This window comes from Solea senegalensis, linkage group LG21 (genome assembly GCF_019176455.1).
Source record: "Solea senegalensis isolate Sse05_10M linkage group LG21, IFAPA_SoseM_1, whole genome shotgun sequence".
Classification (NCBI taxonomy): Eukaryota; Metazoa; Chordata; class Actinopteri; order Pleuronectiformes; family Soleidae; genus Solea; species Solea senegalensis.
Window position 1 is genome coordinate 6,547,135 of NC_058040.1, and position 14,418 is coordinate 6,561,552.

Genomic DNA, 14,418 nt, shown 5'->3' on the forward strand with positions numbered 1-14,418 from the left:
TGCTCATGCTTCCACTTATTAAACCCAAAGCCAAATATTGAACAGACCAAGCAGCAGCTCTCAAGCAAACTCTCCCACAGAGCTCAACCAGCCAAACATATTGAGGTAGTGTTTCTTTCTTTAAACAACCTCCATCTGCTAAAACAATAAAATAATATTGAAAAAAAAAAATCAGTTGGAAAGCTTAGTCATCATAAGCTGTATTTAGTCTCACAAAAGCACCTGGTACAAACAAGAGGTGCCTTGCTCTCAGGAAGTGGCAGAGCTTTTTTGGGGGCAGGTGACAAAGGGAGAAGTTAGATATCCAGAGTGTTACTTCACCTACGCTTGACCTCAGAGGAAAATACATCTGTGCAAAGGAAATGGTTTGAACCTAGGGGGCGACGGTTTCCTCCAGGGCCTCATTCCAGACACTCCGCACCTAAAGCCCGCACACTGAGGTGCAGACCGTACGAGCAACACAGCTGCCTCACTTTATTACCGTCTAACCGTTTGCAATATAGTCCCAGTATCACATGCGAGTACAAGGACGCCAGAGCAACATTCTACTCCAGATACATAATTAAAGAAAACAGGAGGAATGTCAGCGAAATACAAACGTCGTACCGAAGATTTAAGAGTTTGTTTATTGTCATAAGTGGAAAAGCAAAGCCTTCCCAACTATCTCACGCCAGTGATTACATATCTGAAATGTCTGTCCTTCTCATAAGGCAGGAGCAAAGTGAAGACTCTACAACATCTACGGCACCGAACCATCTCGGTTTAGGGTTTAGTATCTGGTCTTATCAGTGGACTTTAAAGAAGACCAAGGAGGACTCAGGCTCCTGAGATCTCTGCTGGACAGCTGTGTCTTCTTGATTGTGGGATGGCCAACAAGTCAACAAATGGTGCTTCATACAGTGACAGTATTTACTGTGTCCAGAACTAACATTTTTGGCTGCTGGGAAAAGAAATTTGAGTTGTACAAACACTTGTGCTGAAACCAAGCAACAGAAATGTGTGAAAACAACATGATGCTGAAAGATTGAGTGTTATTATTCCACATCAACTAAAAGGGGCAGCCACATTTAGATTTCCGAGGCACTTGTGCCACAAAAAACGCCTCATTTTCCACCACATTATTAGCATTAACATAATTAGATTGTAAATCTCTTAAGGTTGTAAAAGGAACAAGAAAGCTCAATTGAATCTTCTCCAAAAGCATGCGTTAAAGTGGACAGGCATGTGATGAGAGTTCATTCCCTTTCTGTGATCATTAACTTCACTCACACTAAGCTTGGATCGCTGACAGGCTCGCTCCTGTCCATACAAAGACTAATGACTTTCCAGCAGCATTAATGGGCACAATAAAAGGACGATAGCCATCCGCTTTAAGGGGGTTACGTAAAGCGACAGATCAGTCGTATTGAACTGGTATTGAGCTTCCTCGGACTGAGGCCGAAGAAAAGATGAGGGAGTAGCTTCTGCTCTCGTGAGACTCACAGACACGACGCATCATTAATTGTCTAGTGAGGGAATTCCAAGTTGTGGGAAGGTACAAAAGCACACAAGGAGAATCCGGCTCCTGCGCCAGAAATAGAACACACAACACATTTCGCCCAATTTCCTTTAGGTGTTTGCTCTCCTGCGATTAAAGTGCTGAAGCGGAAATGACAGCTCTGAGCACCTTACAGCTCGACAGCCCTCCATTCTCATTAATGCGCTTCATTGGAGGTTTTTTCCGAAGACATTAAGCCTGTCAGTCACCTGTTCCTGCATCGCAGTGACAGTAAACACTGCAGGGGCGAGCTTTGCAGGCGGCTCACCTTTAATGGGGACCTCAGGAGCAGAACCGTTCCTAGAATTAAGAGAACGTGATTGAGCAACATTGCTAATGTCAAACATTAATGCAACGATGAAAGCAGAGATCACAGACTATTCATTTTCAAACACACGAAAAGAACATCTTTTTTTTTTTTTTTAATAGGCCTATGGCTATTGGCTTTGAATCCAGCTGCTTTGATTTCTTCATGCTGCACCTATTTAAGCTCCGTATGTGAACACTTTACAGTCGGAAGCCTGATCTTCCTACAGAGCGCTCGGAAAATTCAGTTTGCTGTGATGTAGTGAAGGGAAATTAACCGTGTCAAAGAAACACACACGACTGATTTCAGCAGCACACAAAGAGAGCCGGTGTTGTTCTACATTTTATACAGACAGTCAGAAAAGCAAAGGAACACAAGGAAAAACGGTGAAGGTCGGGGGGAAAAAGTCCTTCACTTTATCATTATATTCTCCCTCTGCATGTTATTGCTGTTACACAGTAGCTCCCCCGCCACGTCGTGTGATGTTGAGAAAAAGCTCGTTTCTGGGTGTAAAATGTTTGCCTGTGGGAATTCCACACCTGCACCTTTCTTCTGCTGCTCTTCACACCTCACACAGCTGCTTTTACTCTCGCCTTCATTAACAATCACATCTGCCGCAGTCACAGTTACAACAGAAATTGTGTAAAAACACTCATGAGAAAAAAAAGGGGGGGAATGAAGAGGTATGTGTTCAGCTATGGGACTTAAAGTAATTATTTTCATTGGCATTTCATCTGGTTATTAATGCCTGGTCATTTTCTTGTGTTTGTTTTTTCACTTGTTTGTGAATTAATATTGATTTAGTTTGTCGTGATGTTGAACGGCATCCATGATGCTGCATCACTACGTTCCTTTGAGTCTCGTCTTGGACTTGTTTCTTGTTCCTGTAACGATCACGTTACCATTCTATTGATTATCCAACTAGTCACACGGCCCATAAATCACCCAAAAAGAGTGAACATTGAGTAAAGTGACATCAACAGTTCAAAATGAGTAATAATTCCAAAATATGGAATTTTCTAGTGATGGACTAATTGGTTAATCAATTTGCTTTTGCAGCTCAGTATTCATTTATGCCAATTCTTTTAAAAAATAACACGAAACTGGAACAAATAACAGTCCTGAGAGCTCTACAAGGCAACACGTTTTCTTTTCATTCAGGATTTCACACAAAAAAATGAAGCTAGAAAAAGAAAAATGTATCTGCCAAACGATCTCTCTCCAAGGCCCTATGTGATCTCCCCAATTATCGTCTCACTGAGCCTGAGGGTTTGCTTTATTAAAGACTCTGCACTCAGAGAGGTGCAATTCAAAGCCTTCAAGCCCATCAGCTCTCTGAGGGTTTGCTTTCCTCTTTTGTATGTTTGTCAAAACTGAAGTTGTTTTAATTCTGCGCCGAAAAAAAACCTCCTAATCCCATCTGTTTTGCACTGCAAACATGCCACATACAGAATCGATGCAACACAAAAGGACAAATCCCCCTCCAGCTATTCTGTTTATCTATCTGATATCTGACAAACACAAGAATACAAGTTACCTAAAAACATGCTATCATCCACTCAGGTAACACAGCCACAAGTGGATGTGCTTACTTCTCTGTGGTTCTTTTCCATTTAACGACTTCCATTTTCTTTTCTTTCCACTCATCCACTCAGGTGCTTTTTTTTTTCAGAAGAGGAAGCTCTTCCCAACATCACCAACATGTGCATGAGCATCATCCTGTACATCACAGTGAAATCTGCACAAAAGGTTATTTCCACAACATTTTTGCACCAGAGCGAAGCATTACACAAAATAATGATCTTTTTTCTTCTTTTTTTAAACGCAGACGACTAACAAAAAAAACCAAAACGCATTCCCTTATTGGCTTACAGTAAATGTGCGACTAACAGTGCGATAAATGCTACATGTTTTCTGCTCAACGTTCTAATCACTAAAAAGGAAATTAGATTATTATTAAATTCATTATAAAAATACTAAATCTGTCCAATGGCTAATTTAATTTATACAATTCTTTTTTTCATTTATGCTATGTTTGTAATGTGCCACAAAAGACAGAATAATTCAAGGTCCTGAAATGGAGCCCAGTGTCCGACAGTAAGCACTGCATTGAAAGCAGACTGAGGAACATAGTGTAAGGTCTCCAGGGGAACGTCAGCCTGTCCTCCTAACTCCGCTGTGGGACAGTGGGGTCATCCTGGCTGCTCTCCAGCAACTCATCCTCAGAAAAGCTGATGTGAAGACAGGTGTCATTCACAGGAGAGGAGAAGGGCAGCGGCTGCTCATGGGTGTCCAGGTGTGAGGTGAAGACGCTGGGTTCAGCAGGACACGACTCCGTGGGAGAGAGAACCGACTCATTTCCTTCTTCTGTGGGACTGTCACAGCCGCTGGACGCCGTCAGAAAAGTCACGCGGTCTCCAAAGAGGTCGTCGTCGTCGCGCAGGGGCGACAGCAGGGACTTGGTCTCGGAGCGGACCCCCGAGTCCTCGCTGGTCGAACAGGAGCTGCTCTCGCCGTTGCTGAGGGAGTGAAAATCAGCGGACGACAGGGAACTCGGGGTGATGTCTGGGAAGGAGAGGCCGCTGCTGCGGCGGCTCGGGGCCACATCATTAGCGGCGAAATCTCCAGGTGTGGGCACAGCTATGACATCTGAGCCCGGTGACATTGTTCTACTGGCCCGCTTCCGGTTCAGGGAGGGAGGAGGAGGGTCAAGTTTGGGGATGGTCTGTTTACACCTGCAAGACAGAGAACAGACGCTAATTAGTGACGTCTCAAGGAACATGACGAGAATGTCTTGTTCCTGTGGATTAGGCAGGGGGCAGTTTGAGATTCTGACAGTAACTTCAAGCAACAATAATCCCATTATCAAGACGTGCTGTGTTTGAACGGTGGCGAAAACTGAAAGCGCGGAAAGGCTCCAAAGTGATGACATGGTGGCCCTGTTCCTACTCGACCGGTAGTTTAACTTCTACGTCTTTGTGATGTTTTGAGAGTATTTGTTATTTTTCATCATCACTTTGTCAATTGAACAAGTATCCATAAAAATTTGCCACCATCGAAAAGTACAGAAAGATACAGATGCTGCGCAATCAATCTGTGTTCATTGCATGAGGCGTAGGGAAATCTGAAGAAAGGGTCCTGGACTTTTGAATTCAAAATGAAGCCTGTGTGAAGTGTTTCCACAATCTCCACAATTTGTGGTCTAGCCTAGGTATCGAATTTGTTTTTTCATTCGATATTAAATATCTGGTCAGCTTCATGGAGCCAATGAACATGCAGCATGCTCTTTGACCAAGATCAAGCAGGGATCATGACTGAATCTCTCTCGAGACGTGCAGGAAGCTACAACCAGAGATGGAGCTCATACTGTAGCACAAAGGAGAAGATACAGACAGGGACTGAAATGGATTGGATTGGTACAGAAAATTCTATCGTCAGAACATCTTCTAAAGCTGACTATGAATTTGGTGATAAAGCCATCCGTCAGTCAGCCTCTAAATTCATATCCTAGATTCATGACTCCTCCCATTCCCATTTCTGGAGATCAGACTGGGTTTGTTCAGGAATCAGTCCAGATATCGATACCAAATTTAAAAATATTGAATCAATACCTCAAGGGCTTATAAAACACCATGTAATTGTGCAGTTAAATCAAAGTACATACTAGAAGTGTGTGCACACATCTAAGAGATAAGAATGGATAGAACACAAACGTGCTTACACGTCTATTAGAGTACAATCAAAAAAAAGAGCCGATTTTGTGCTTGAATTTTTCAAATACTGCGTTATACTTTGAAAGTGTTCATCTGGCCCATGCCTACATTTCCTTGTCTCTTTTGCTAATTCAGAAAAGGATCATTTCTGGAACATCATTTCACGACAATAAGCCTCCAGCCAGTTTTGCTCTCCATCAGTCATATTATACTCCATTAACCTGCACAGATGCAAGCCGTTATTAGACAAGACCGTATTCTTCCATTCCCTCTGGCTGCCTGTTGTTTCAGCCGTCTAGGGACTTATCTACATCCCACAGTTCCCCTGCTGAGAAAAAAAGAGGGACGGGGTGGAAAGAGAGCCCAACGAGAGAGGAAAAAAAAGAGAGTCGGAGAGTAAAGGAGCGAGGAAAGAACTGAAAGGCTTTCCCCTCATACACACCAGAAATAGCTACAGAGCACTCTCTCTCTCTGATAGCACAACAATACAATAATGCCACAGCAAGCACCAGTGCACACAACCACACAATCATTCTGGTGGAAAATGAGTCCTGACACCAGCCTCACTAACAAGCCTCAGTTCCTCTACCGACTCCTCCCACCTACATTATGCTGGTGGCTGCTAACTGCGTTCCACGGCCTGTGGTTGAATCCTGGTCTCTGTAATGAACTTACGTGAGTTGCTGATTCATTTATCGTCTCTTCTCCTGTCTGAGGATGTTGTGTTGACAAATAAAATGACAGACCTGTTGTTGCAGGAAAAACATCTAACAACATACAAGAATCTGTGATTTCCTATCCCAGCAAATGACACACACACGCAGGGCAAAGGTCACCATCGCCAATCGCATTCATTAACATTAGCCATGCCAGTTTGTCCAATGGTGTCACCCATTAAAATTCCATCCATTCATCCATCTTCTACCGCTTTATCCTCCACATGAGGGTCGCGGGGGGAGCTGTGCCAATCTCCACTGACATAGGGCGATAGGCGGGTCACACCCCGGACAGTTCACCAGTTCACCACAGGGACACATACATGGATAAACAACCATTCACTCACAATCACATTTTTAAAATGTGAAATATTGAATGAAATTCTGTGAAAAATGGGACAGACATTCAGCTAAAATGTGCTTCGACACTTCTAAATCGTCACCAATTACCTTCAGTCCCAGCTGGACTTCATTCATTGTCTAGCACTTTATCCTCAACATAAGAGTGAGGGGGGAGCTGGAGCCAATCCCAGCTGACATAGGGTGAAAGGCGGGGGACACCCAGGACAGGTCACCAGTCCATCGCAGGGTCAACACACAGAGACAAGCAGCCATTCATTCTCACACTCACACCTATGGTCAATTTAGAGTGTCCAGTTAACCTCAGCACGACTGTGGAAAACCACAGAGAAACAAAGGGGCAAAAGCTCTCTTGACCTTGATCTTCAGACCATGAAAGTGGGGACTCACAAGCCGTCAGAAAGGTTATCACACTTGTACCTGGCTTGAAACGGCCGAGCGTTCATAATGATATTCGCTGTGAGTTCTTCCCATCAAACTCTGGATTATTCACCTAGGGAACATGAGCTGGGTTCAGACAGGTTGGTTGTGCCCCACTAAGGGTTTAGATAAATGTCAGACTGAATGACTGACATGTGAAATGTATTGATTATGTCTTGCAGGTTATTGTCCCTTGAAATGTGCCATTCAAGTTTGAGGGGAAAAGCAAATCGAAATGCAAAAACAGGCAGCACAAATTTACTCTGATACAATCTCATTGTGACAAAGACACATTGTCTGCGCCCTAAGACACATTTATGTTTACTAAGGCATGTCAACACATAACTGTCAAAACATTCCGGGTCAGACTAATCTCTACTTTGACAAAAACATTAATACAGTTCTATAGCTAAATAAAACCATTCAACCAAACGTACAGTTAAGATCCTGCTGAGGTTTCAGGTGTTATTGACATGTGTGCACAGTCCCTGAAGGTGTGGACTCATTTGCATCTGGATCAAGGCCTAAGCTCCTTTCTTTCCTTCCTGGACTCATTATCATAACTTTGACTCAGCACTCCTTTTTATTTCTGCCACAATGACATCACTCCTCCCTTCACTGCAACATCTTCATCTCACATCCCGCTGTAGAGTGTGGAGCTATTCAGCCATCCCACGCATCGGCCACTGTTCCTTTTTTTTGGTCTTTTGTCCCAGCCTATTAGACGTGGAAATTCACCGAGCACGACTATGGACCAAACAAGATTAACTGACATAAAGATCAATGCCACCCAATGAATTTAATACTTCTGACCATATTTCTAAAAATAATCAATAGTTGTAGCCTCTCTCAAAGACAAAGACAAATGACATTTATAGCTTTAACTGGTAAATTAGATTCACTGCATGTGGGCTTAATCACTGAACAATGTAAGAGGCTTTACATCACTTGAAAAAATGCGTAATATTATGTTGCATTAAGAAAGAATATCTTTTGAAATCCCCATAAGTCATTATTTCCACATCACTGCGAAATCTTCCTCTCGTAGACGCACAGACTATATGACAAGGTAAGGACCTGGTTCACACTTGTGACAATGATGTCTCGCAGTACTCAAATCCTCCGGTGCTCATTATTAGACCACGAGTCTGCTCAAGCTCTCCAACTAGGAGCGTGTTCATTTCAAGACTATTTGTGGCAGCTCTAGAGAATATATGATTACATATTACGGCTAAAAAAAGAATATTACCAACAGGACACTACCTTCACTGTTGGAAAGGTAAAGGGATATAAACCCTACAGAGACTTAAGGCAAAGGGGATTTAAAACAGCTCTGGCATTAGAAAATAAGCTGCAAGAAAGTGGGATCCTCACATGTTGACTGTCCATACACAGCATCTGGCTATAGACCATTTTGTGATTTAAAATGGATTCGACTTACACACTTTTATTGTCAGCCATACAATTGAATTGTCAAAGGGCTGTTTGCTTCTGTTGCTCATCTTATGGCTGCTGCTCTAACATGCAGCAGTGAAGTGTGCGAGACCACTGATGCCATTCGTATGCCTGAGGCTCGGATTATTGCATTTCTCCATCTGGAAGACGGCGTTTTGGTGAAATTTAAAAGGAAAACATGCACGTTATAACCAACACACACACACACGAAAGTGTAACACAGGTTCAACAATAAAACACAGCGAGAGTGAGACTGCCTCAGCCTGACAGTTTTACGATCTGACCCAGAACCTCTGCTGACAAAGTAAACCACATCGTGACGAGAACCCGTCTTCCCTCGCTGCAAAACAAACATCACAGTCCTACAAAGAGTGCAGACCACAGACACCGTGCACAACGCATGTGTGACTCACTGATTACCCCAATGCTAATGTGCTTATGAGTTTGCAGAACCATATCCGCATGTAAATGGAGGCTATTACTCAGTCATTAGCAGAGAAATCACTGGTGAGACCCACACATGAGCCAGATCCTGTACATCCCCCACACTGTTCACCCACCACATGCCCAGCCCCCATGCTTGTGCCACAGACACTGGTTCCACATGCTGGTCACCATGAGTAATACTCACATGGAGGGAAGAGAGGGGGCAGAGAGGAAGAGAAGGAGGAGGAGGAGGAGAAGAATGGGGCTTATTGGCAGAGCGTTTCCCCTGCTCCTGGGGAGAGTCAGGTTGGTGCAGCAAACGATGACAGGGACGGGGATGGAGGGAAAGCATGAGTGGTGGGTTTAAGCTGTAATAAGGTGTTATTCTGAAGGTTCAGTTTTAGACCGACACAAAAATGAGGGACGGTTAGATGAGGAAGAGGATGAGCAGGAGTGGGTCCTCGCACCTGTACCAAAGAGAGGCAGACGTTAGACTCCAGAGGACCAGAGACCTATTTAAGGAAGCAGCACCGGAAAATTCAAAGGCAAACACCGGAGACTTAAAAACTTTTAAATATTTCTAACTAGGGCTGAACAATTAATTAAAATTGTATTGAAATCACAATGGAGCCTCCTGCTTCTTTTGAATCGCAGGCGCAATATTTTTTTTTATGTATTTTAAAAAATATTGTCAAGGCCCTGGTATAGTTCCGTGCGTGCCTAAGTGCACGATGTGCACTTACTCATATACTCGCCCACCAGGGTCCTGAAGTATCCCACTTCGCCATCAAGTGGCGGTACAAGTGTGGACACAGGGAATAGGTCGGTAGGAAGAGAACAATGCTTCATCTCCCCTCGGATGCGTCTGGTTCGAGTGGAGCAAATTAGCAAAGAACACCCAACGGTTCCAAAATCTCGGCTGCACACAACGGTGCACGTTAGGTCCGAGCATGCTGTGCGTGGAAGTATACCAGTGTCTTTACAGAAATGTATTTAAAATGAAATTGAGAATAATGGTGTAAGTAATTACCATTCCCTCTGATATCACAAATCATATCACAGTCGCAATTTTGGTCAAAATAATCCCAATTAGACATTTATTAAAAATTGTTCAGCCCAATTTCCAGCTGTGAATCCCCATCACCAACTAAACAGGTCTGATCTGGGGTCACAGGGATTAATAGGCTGAAAGCAGAACAGATAGTTCACCATTCGATTTAACTAGGTTTTAGCTTCAAGTCTTTGCTGGTGTTTATTTTCAAAAAGCCTATCAAGACATATTGGATTTGCTGCAACCACGTCTTGCCAAAGTCCCCGTCAAAAACATTTCCGTCACCGACTTCCCACCTCTCCAGGTATCACATTTATGAGGGGATAAATCTGAAATGTCAAGTTTCCATCTCTGCACAATGAAGAGACATGAGCCGTGGTATAAATCCAGCTGATGGAGCCAAATGCAGATGCATCAGCCATTAGATTCCCAGTCACATCATGCAATTAGATTACTGTCTGATGGCGAGGCTGTCAATAGAGCTCTGACATGCAGATGAGGATAAAGATGAAGAGGGGGAAAAGTTAAGAGGAAGGGGAGATAATGAGATAGGTCAGGAAATTTGATTATGTAATATACAATACAGTCAGAGAGACAGAAAAGAGATGGGAAGAGATGTGTCTAAACTGTGCTCAAGGAAAACATGACTCATGAGTGACTAAAACATAGTTGGCCTTCAAAAAGAAACTGGCACCATACACTATGTACTGTATGCTGTTGCTCTGTGTGGGCATTGGTGCAGTTTTTGGCAGTGTGGCTCCTGGGATCACAGCAGTGAGAGGCTGTTTGTCGGAACTAGCACTGAGGTTTCAGACCAAAGCATCTCTTGGAAGAATTTCCCGAAGGATCATTTCTGTTGTCTGAAGGATTTCTGGGATATTGAATATCTGACTGTGCTGTTGATGTCCAATAGATATTTAGATAAATGCACAAACATCAATGGTTTCCTGATGATGCACATAAATGGGTGAACTGTTGGCGATTACCACTTTTCAATGACAAATTCAACTTGAAAAACGTTGGAATATAAACGGTAACGTAACTTTTAGGGATTTTTGATGCCGTCAGTGTTATTACTTGCCTCTGTCAAGCAACACTATCACAGCTCAGCTAAATGAGCGTATACACCAGCAGCACAGGGGCAAGAACCTTTATAGTTTGTTTTGCTTTTAGTGAACAGGACAGCGTAGCATAAAATGTGACGAGCAGAGGTGGAAGTGAACACAGATCACTGCAGGGGGCCTATGCCTCATGGAGCGCCAGCTCTACCAACTAAGCTATCCACAACAAGGTTGTTTGAGCAGTATAATTCACTTCTACTTTCCATTTCCAGTCATACTGCAACCTGTTTGCCACTAACTCCCTATACTAGTACAATGTTGCTGTTGCCTCCATCTGTCTTGACATTAATTGCAAAACAAAACAAACTTCCTGTGTGCAGTGCAAGAATGTCACCATATCTAAACATCACTGTACGGAGAGAGTCGTGTGGAGCTGATGAGCCTAATCAGCGCTGTGTTGTTTAGATGATGTAGAAGTTATGCACTGCAGTTTTAATAAATACAGTTGCCATGCCAACTGTGTGACGGTAAACATATCTGTGGAGCCTCAGTATATATGACAGTGTAAACATGTTGACATCAGTATTTAGCTCCACTGTGCTCACGTCCAACATCGCAGTCCTGGCTGGAGACCCTCATTTTGATGTGCGTCACATAAAAAGAGGTCCATGACTCAAGAAGTTTGCAAATAACACAGTTGAGTTGTTACCGCAAAGTGCATTTAAGTCTACTATAACATCCTGTTTGGATCCCGTTCTGTTTTTCCTGTTTTTGTGTAAAATGTGACTCATAGTTAGGTTAGGGTTCAGTTCAGTGCCAACAAACCATATGCAGTGATTGTTCAGTATAGTGGGCCCCAGCTGGCGTGCGCACATGGCTGTGGTCCACGTTGGGTGATAATGCCTCTGTGATGTAGAGCTAAACGACACTAATAACAAGATTTGAACGGATTCCACTCGCTTCGCATGAGCAGCAACTGACGAGGGGAGAGGCGAGGTGAGAGGGGATGGCAGAGGAGTATCTGTCTGCAAGTTTGCAGGACATAAAATACAGCCACTCAGGCTGTAAACATTGATTTACTGGGGAAGTCCAGAAAACAAAAGCAAATAGATGCAATAAAATGAGGGGCGGCGGCGGAGGAGGAGGGAGGGAGAGGGAGGGCACAGGAGCGGGACTGTGCCAAAAGTAATGCAAAGGAGTTTGGCGTGAGGGAAACACTATCACATAATGGAGCCTAAAGTTTCCATTTCTCCAGCTGTCACTCTTTTTCCGTAGCGTTCCAGATTAAAATATTTAGATGATTCACATGAGCTGCATTATACACTACACTATACTAAAAAGGTCACATTTATTTTATAATCATAAACTAATTTGATTGAGGAGATAATGAAGTTTTTGTGCAGTTCGACTGACTTCATTATCTCTATACGCCAATTGTGTATAGGGCTTGCATAAAAGTTTATGATGCAAACATGATGTCACTATGGAGAGCAGGCAAACAAGCCAATAAAAAGGAGGAGGAGGAGGGTGGCACAGAGAATAGAGTCACTTTAGAGGAAGAACATTAAAATGCCCTGTTGGTGCATTTCTAAGCTACTGAGACTGAAAACAGAGGGATGTGGCAGTGATAGAGAAGCTCTGGAGGAAAGGTGACTAACAGAAAGAGAGACGCTTTCTGTTATGTAATTATAATTAAACGTGAAAAGAGACACATCACATTCACTGATTAAATGTATATATATATATATATATATATATATATATATATATATATATATATATATATATATGGAAATGAACAACAAGATGCTTCTCTTTAGAAGAGACTGGAAGTTCTTTTTTGTTCTTCCCTGCACCTTCATGTCCAAAAATGCACTCCGACATACAGTGTGTGGCTGGGTAGAATTTCAGGTTGAGAGGGATGGGAATTGGGATTGGCTGGGACTGCGTGCTGCAGAAAACCACAGGATGTGAGTCTGGCTAAGCTGCAGACACACTTACACTAGAAAGGATGTACACAAGTCAAACACACACTGCACTAAGTCAATTCCAAGTCAACTTATTTCTCTCCTCATGTGTTTGGATATCAACTGAAAACGTTGGTTTCTTCATGGTTAATTCACTGTGTGCTGCCTTCAAGAAACAAAGAACACAAAGAGGAGAGACAAATGAAGAGAGAATGAGTGACAACAGGGAGATAAACACAAAGAAAGACTCAAGAGTTTATCCTGAGCTCTGCTTGTCTCCTGCAGTATTTTTTCTTTAAACCATAGCTGGTGTTTGCGATAGCTTTAAAACTCATTTAAGTAGTAATTACATGCGACATATGTGCATTCAAAGCTTCATCCTATAGTATTCAGCAACATCCAGACAGTAAACCAGGATAAAACAATTCAACAAAATGTGGAAAACAGCATGGAATGGAATCAAACATGCCTGAAAATTAAATTACACTTCCCATACATGAATCCAGAGAAAATTATTCTATTTGCAGTTTTTGCTCAAAACATGAGTGAATGGCTTTCAAAATGAATTATTGCATAAAATAGAGACACTAGAAAGGAGTTAAAGCCCATGGATTTTCCATGTTTCTTTTTAAATCTCATTCTTTCTGATTCCCCCTCTTTAAACCGCAATCCTGATCCCCTCTTTGTTTGTGTGACCCCAGCCCTTTCCTCCCCATGTGCTGTAATCCTCTGATTACAGCCACACTTTCATTAGCTGGCTGGCTGTTTTTGCTGAGATGAGCTGTTCTCCACTAATAACACTAAAAGCTACAGACTGCGTAAGTCACTGTGTAGCCTGGTTACCTCACACACAAACTGACTGCTCTCACATTAGGACTGTCGCTGCCGTTTGTACGATTTCATCAGACTAATTCAGTAATAGCTTTGCATTTGTGTTTACATTAGACACAGAAATGGCAGAAGGATGGTTGTGCATGCTGATGATGATGATGAATCATCAATCTACAGGAATGGAAACAAATATGGGAAACAAAAAGTCAAGGAAGCCCACTGTTACATTCACTTAAACAATGAATTTGTCTCCTATATCTTAATATCTTATTATTTGAATAGTTTTTTATGTACCTATGACCTGATACCATCTATCTATCATGTCGTTCATACTCTTTTAGAGAATATTTGAGTATATCTCTCAAATAGAAAACAAAAAAAGTGACATTTTACTAGTAATGAGGCTCAAAATGTCCTGATGTTTGATTCATTTTAGAAACACTTGTAGCCGTCCAATAAGATGTCATTTTCCCTGACCTGATAAGAACAGTAACTAGAAAGTGAAGTAAAATGTTTGCCAAAATGTTACAACTATTCCTTTAATGTACAGTATAATGGCTTCATTGCCTAAAGA

The 14,418-nt window shown here is 42.5% G+C and overlaps 1 protein-coding gene across 3 annotated transcripts in view; it reads right to left on the reverse strand.

Annotated features, from left to right (window-relative positions):
- Positions 1-607: 607 nt before the first annotated feature.
- The window catches only part of si:dkey-34e4.1 (carboxyl-terminal PDZ ligand of neuronal nitric oxide synthase protein), a 49,654-nt gene continuing 35,843 nt past the window's right edge, over positions 608-14,418 (reverse strand). For 2 of the 3 annotated variants that reach the window (XM_044012448.1, XM_044012447.1), the window contains exon 11: positions 608-4,579. In XM_044012448.1, the coding sequence (XP_043868383.1) occupies positions 4,012-4,579 (568 nt within the window). In that variant the 3' untranslated portion in view covers positions 608-4,011. Of the gene's footprint in view, positions 4,580-12,811; positions 13,180-14,418 lie in introns of those variants that run through there. The other variant, XM_044012449.1, reaches the window with a different exon arrangement.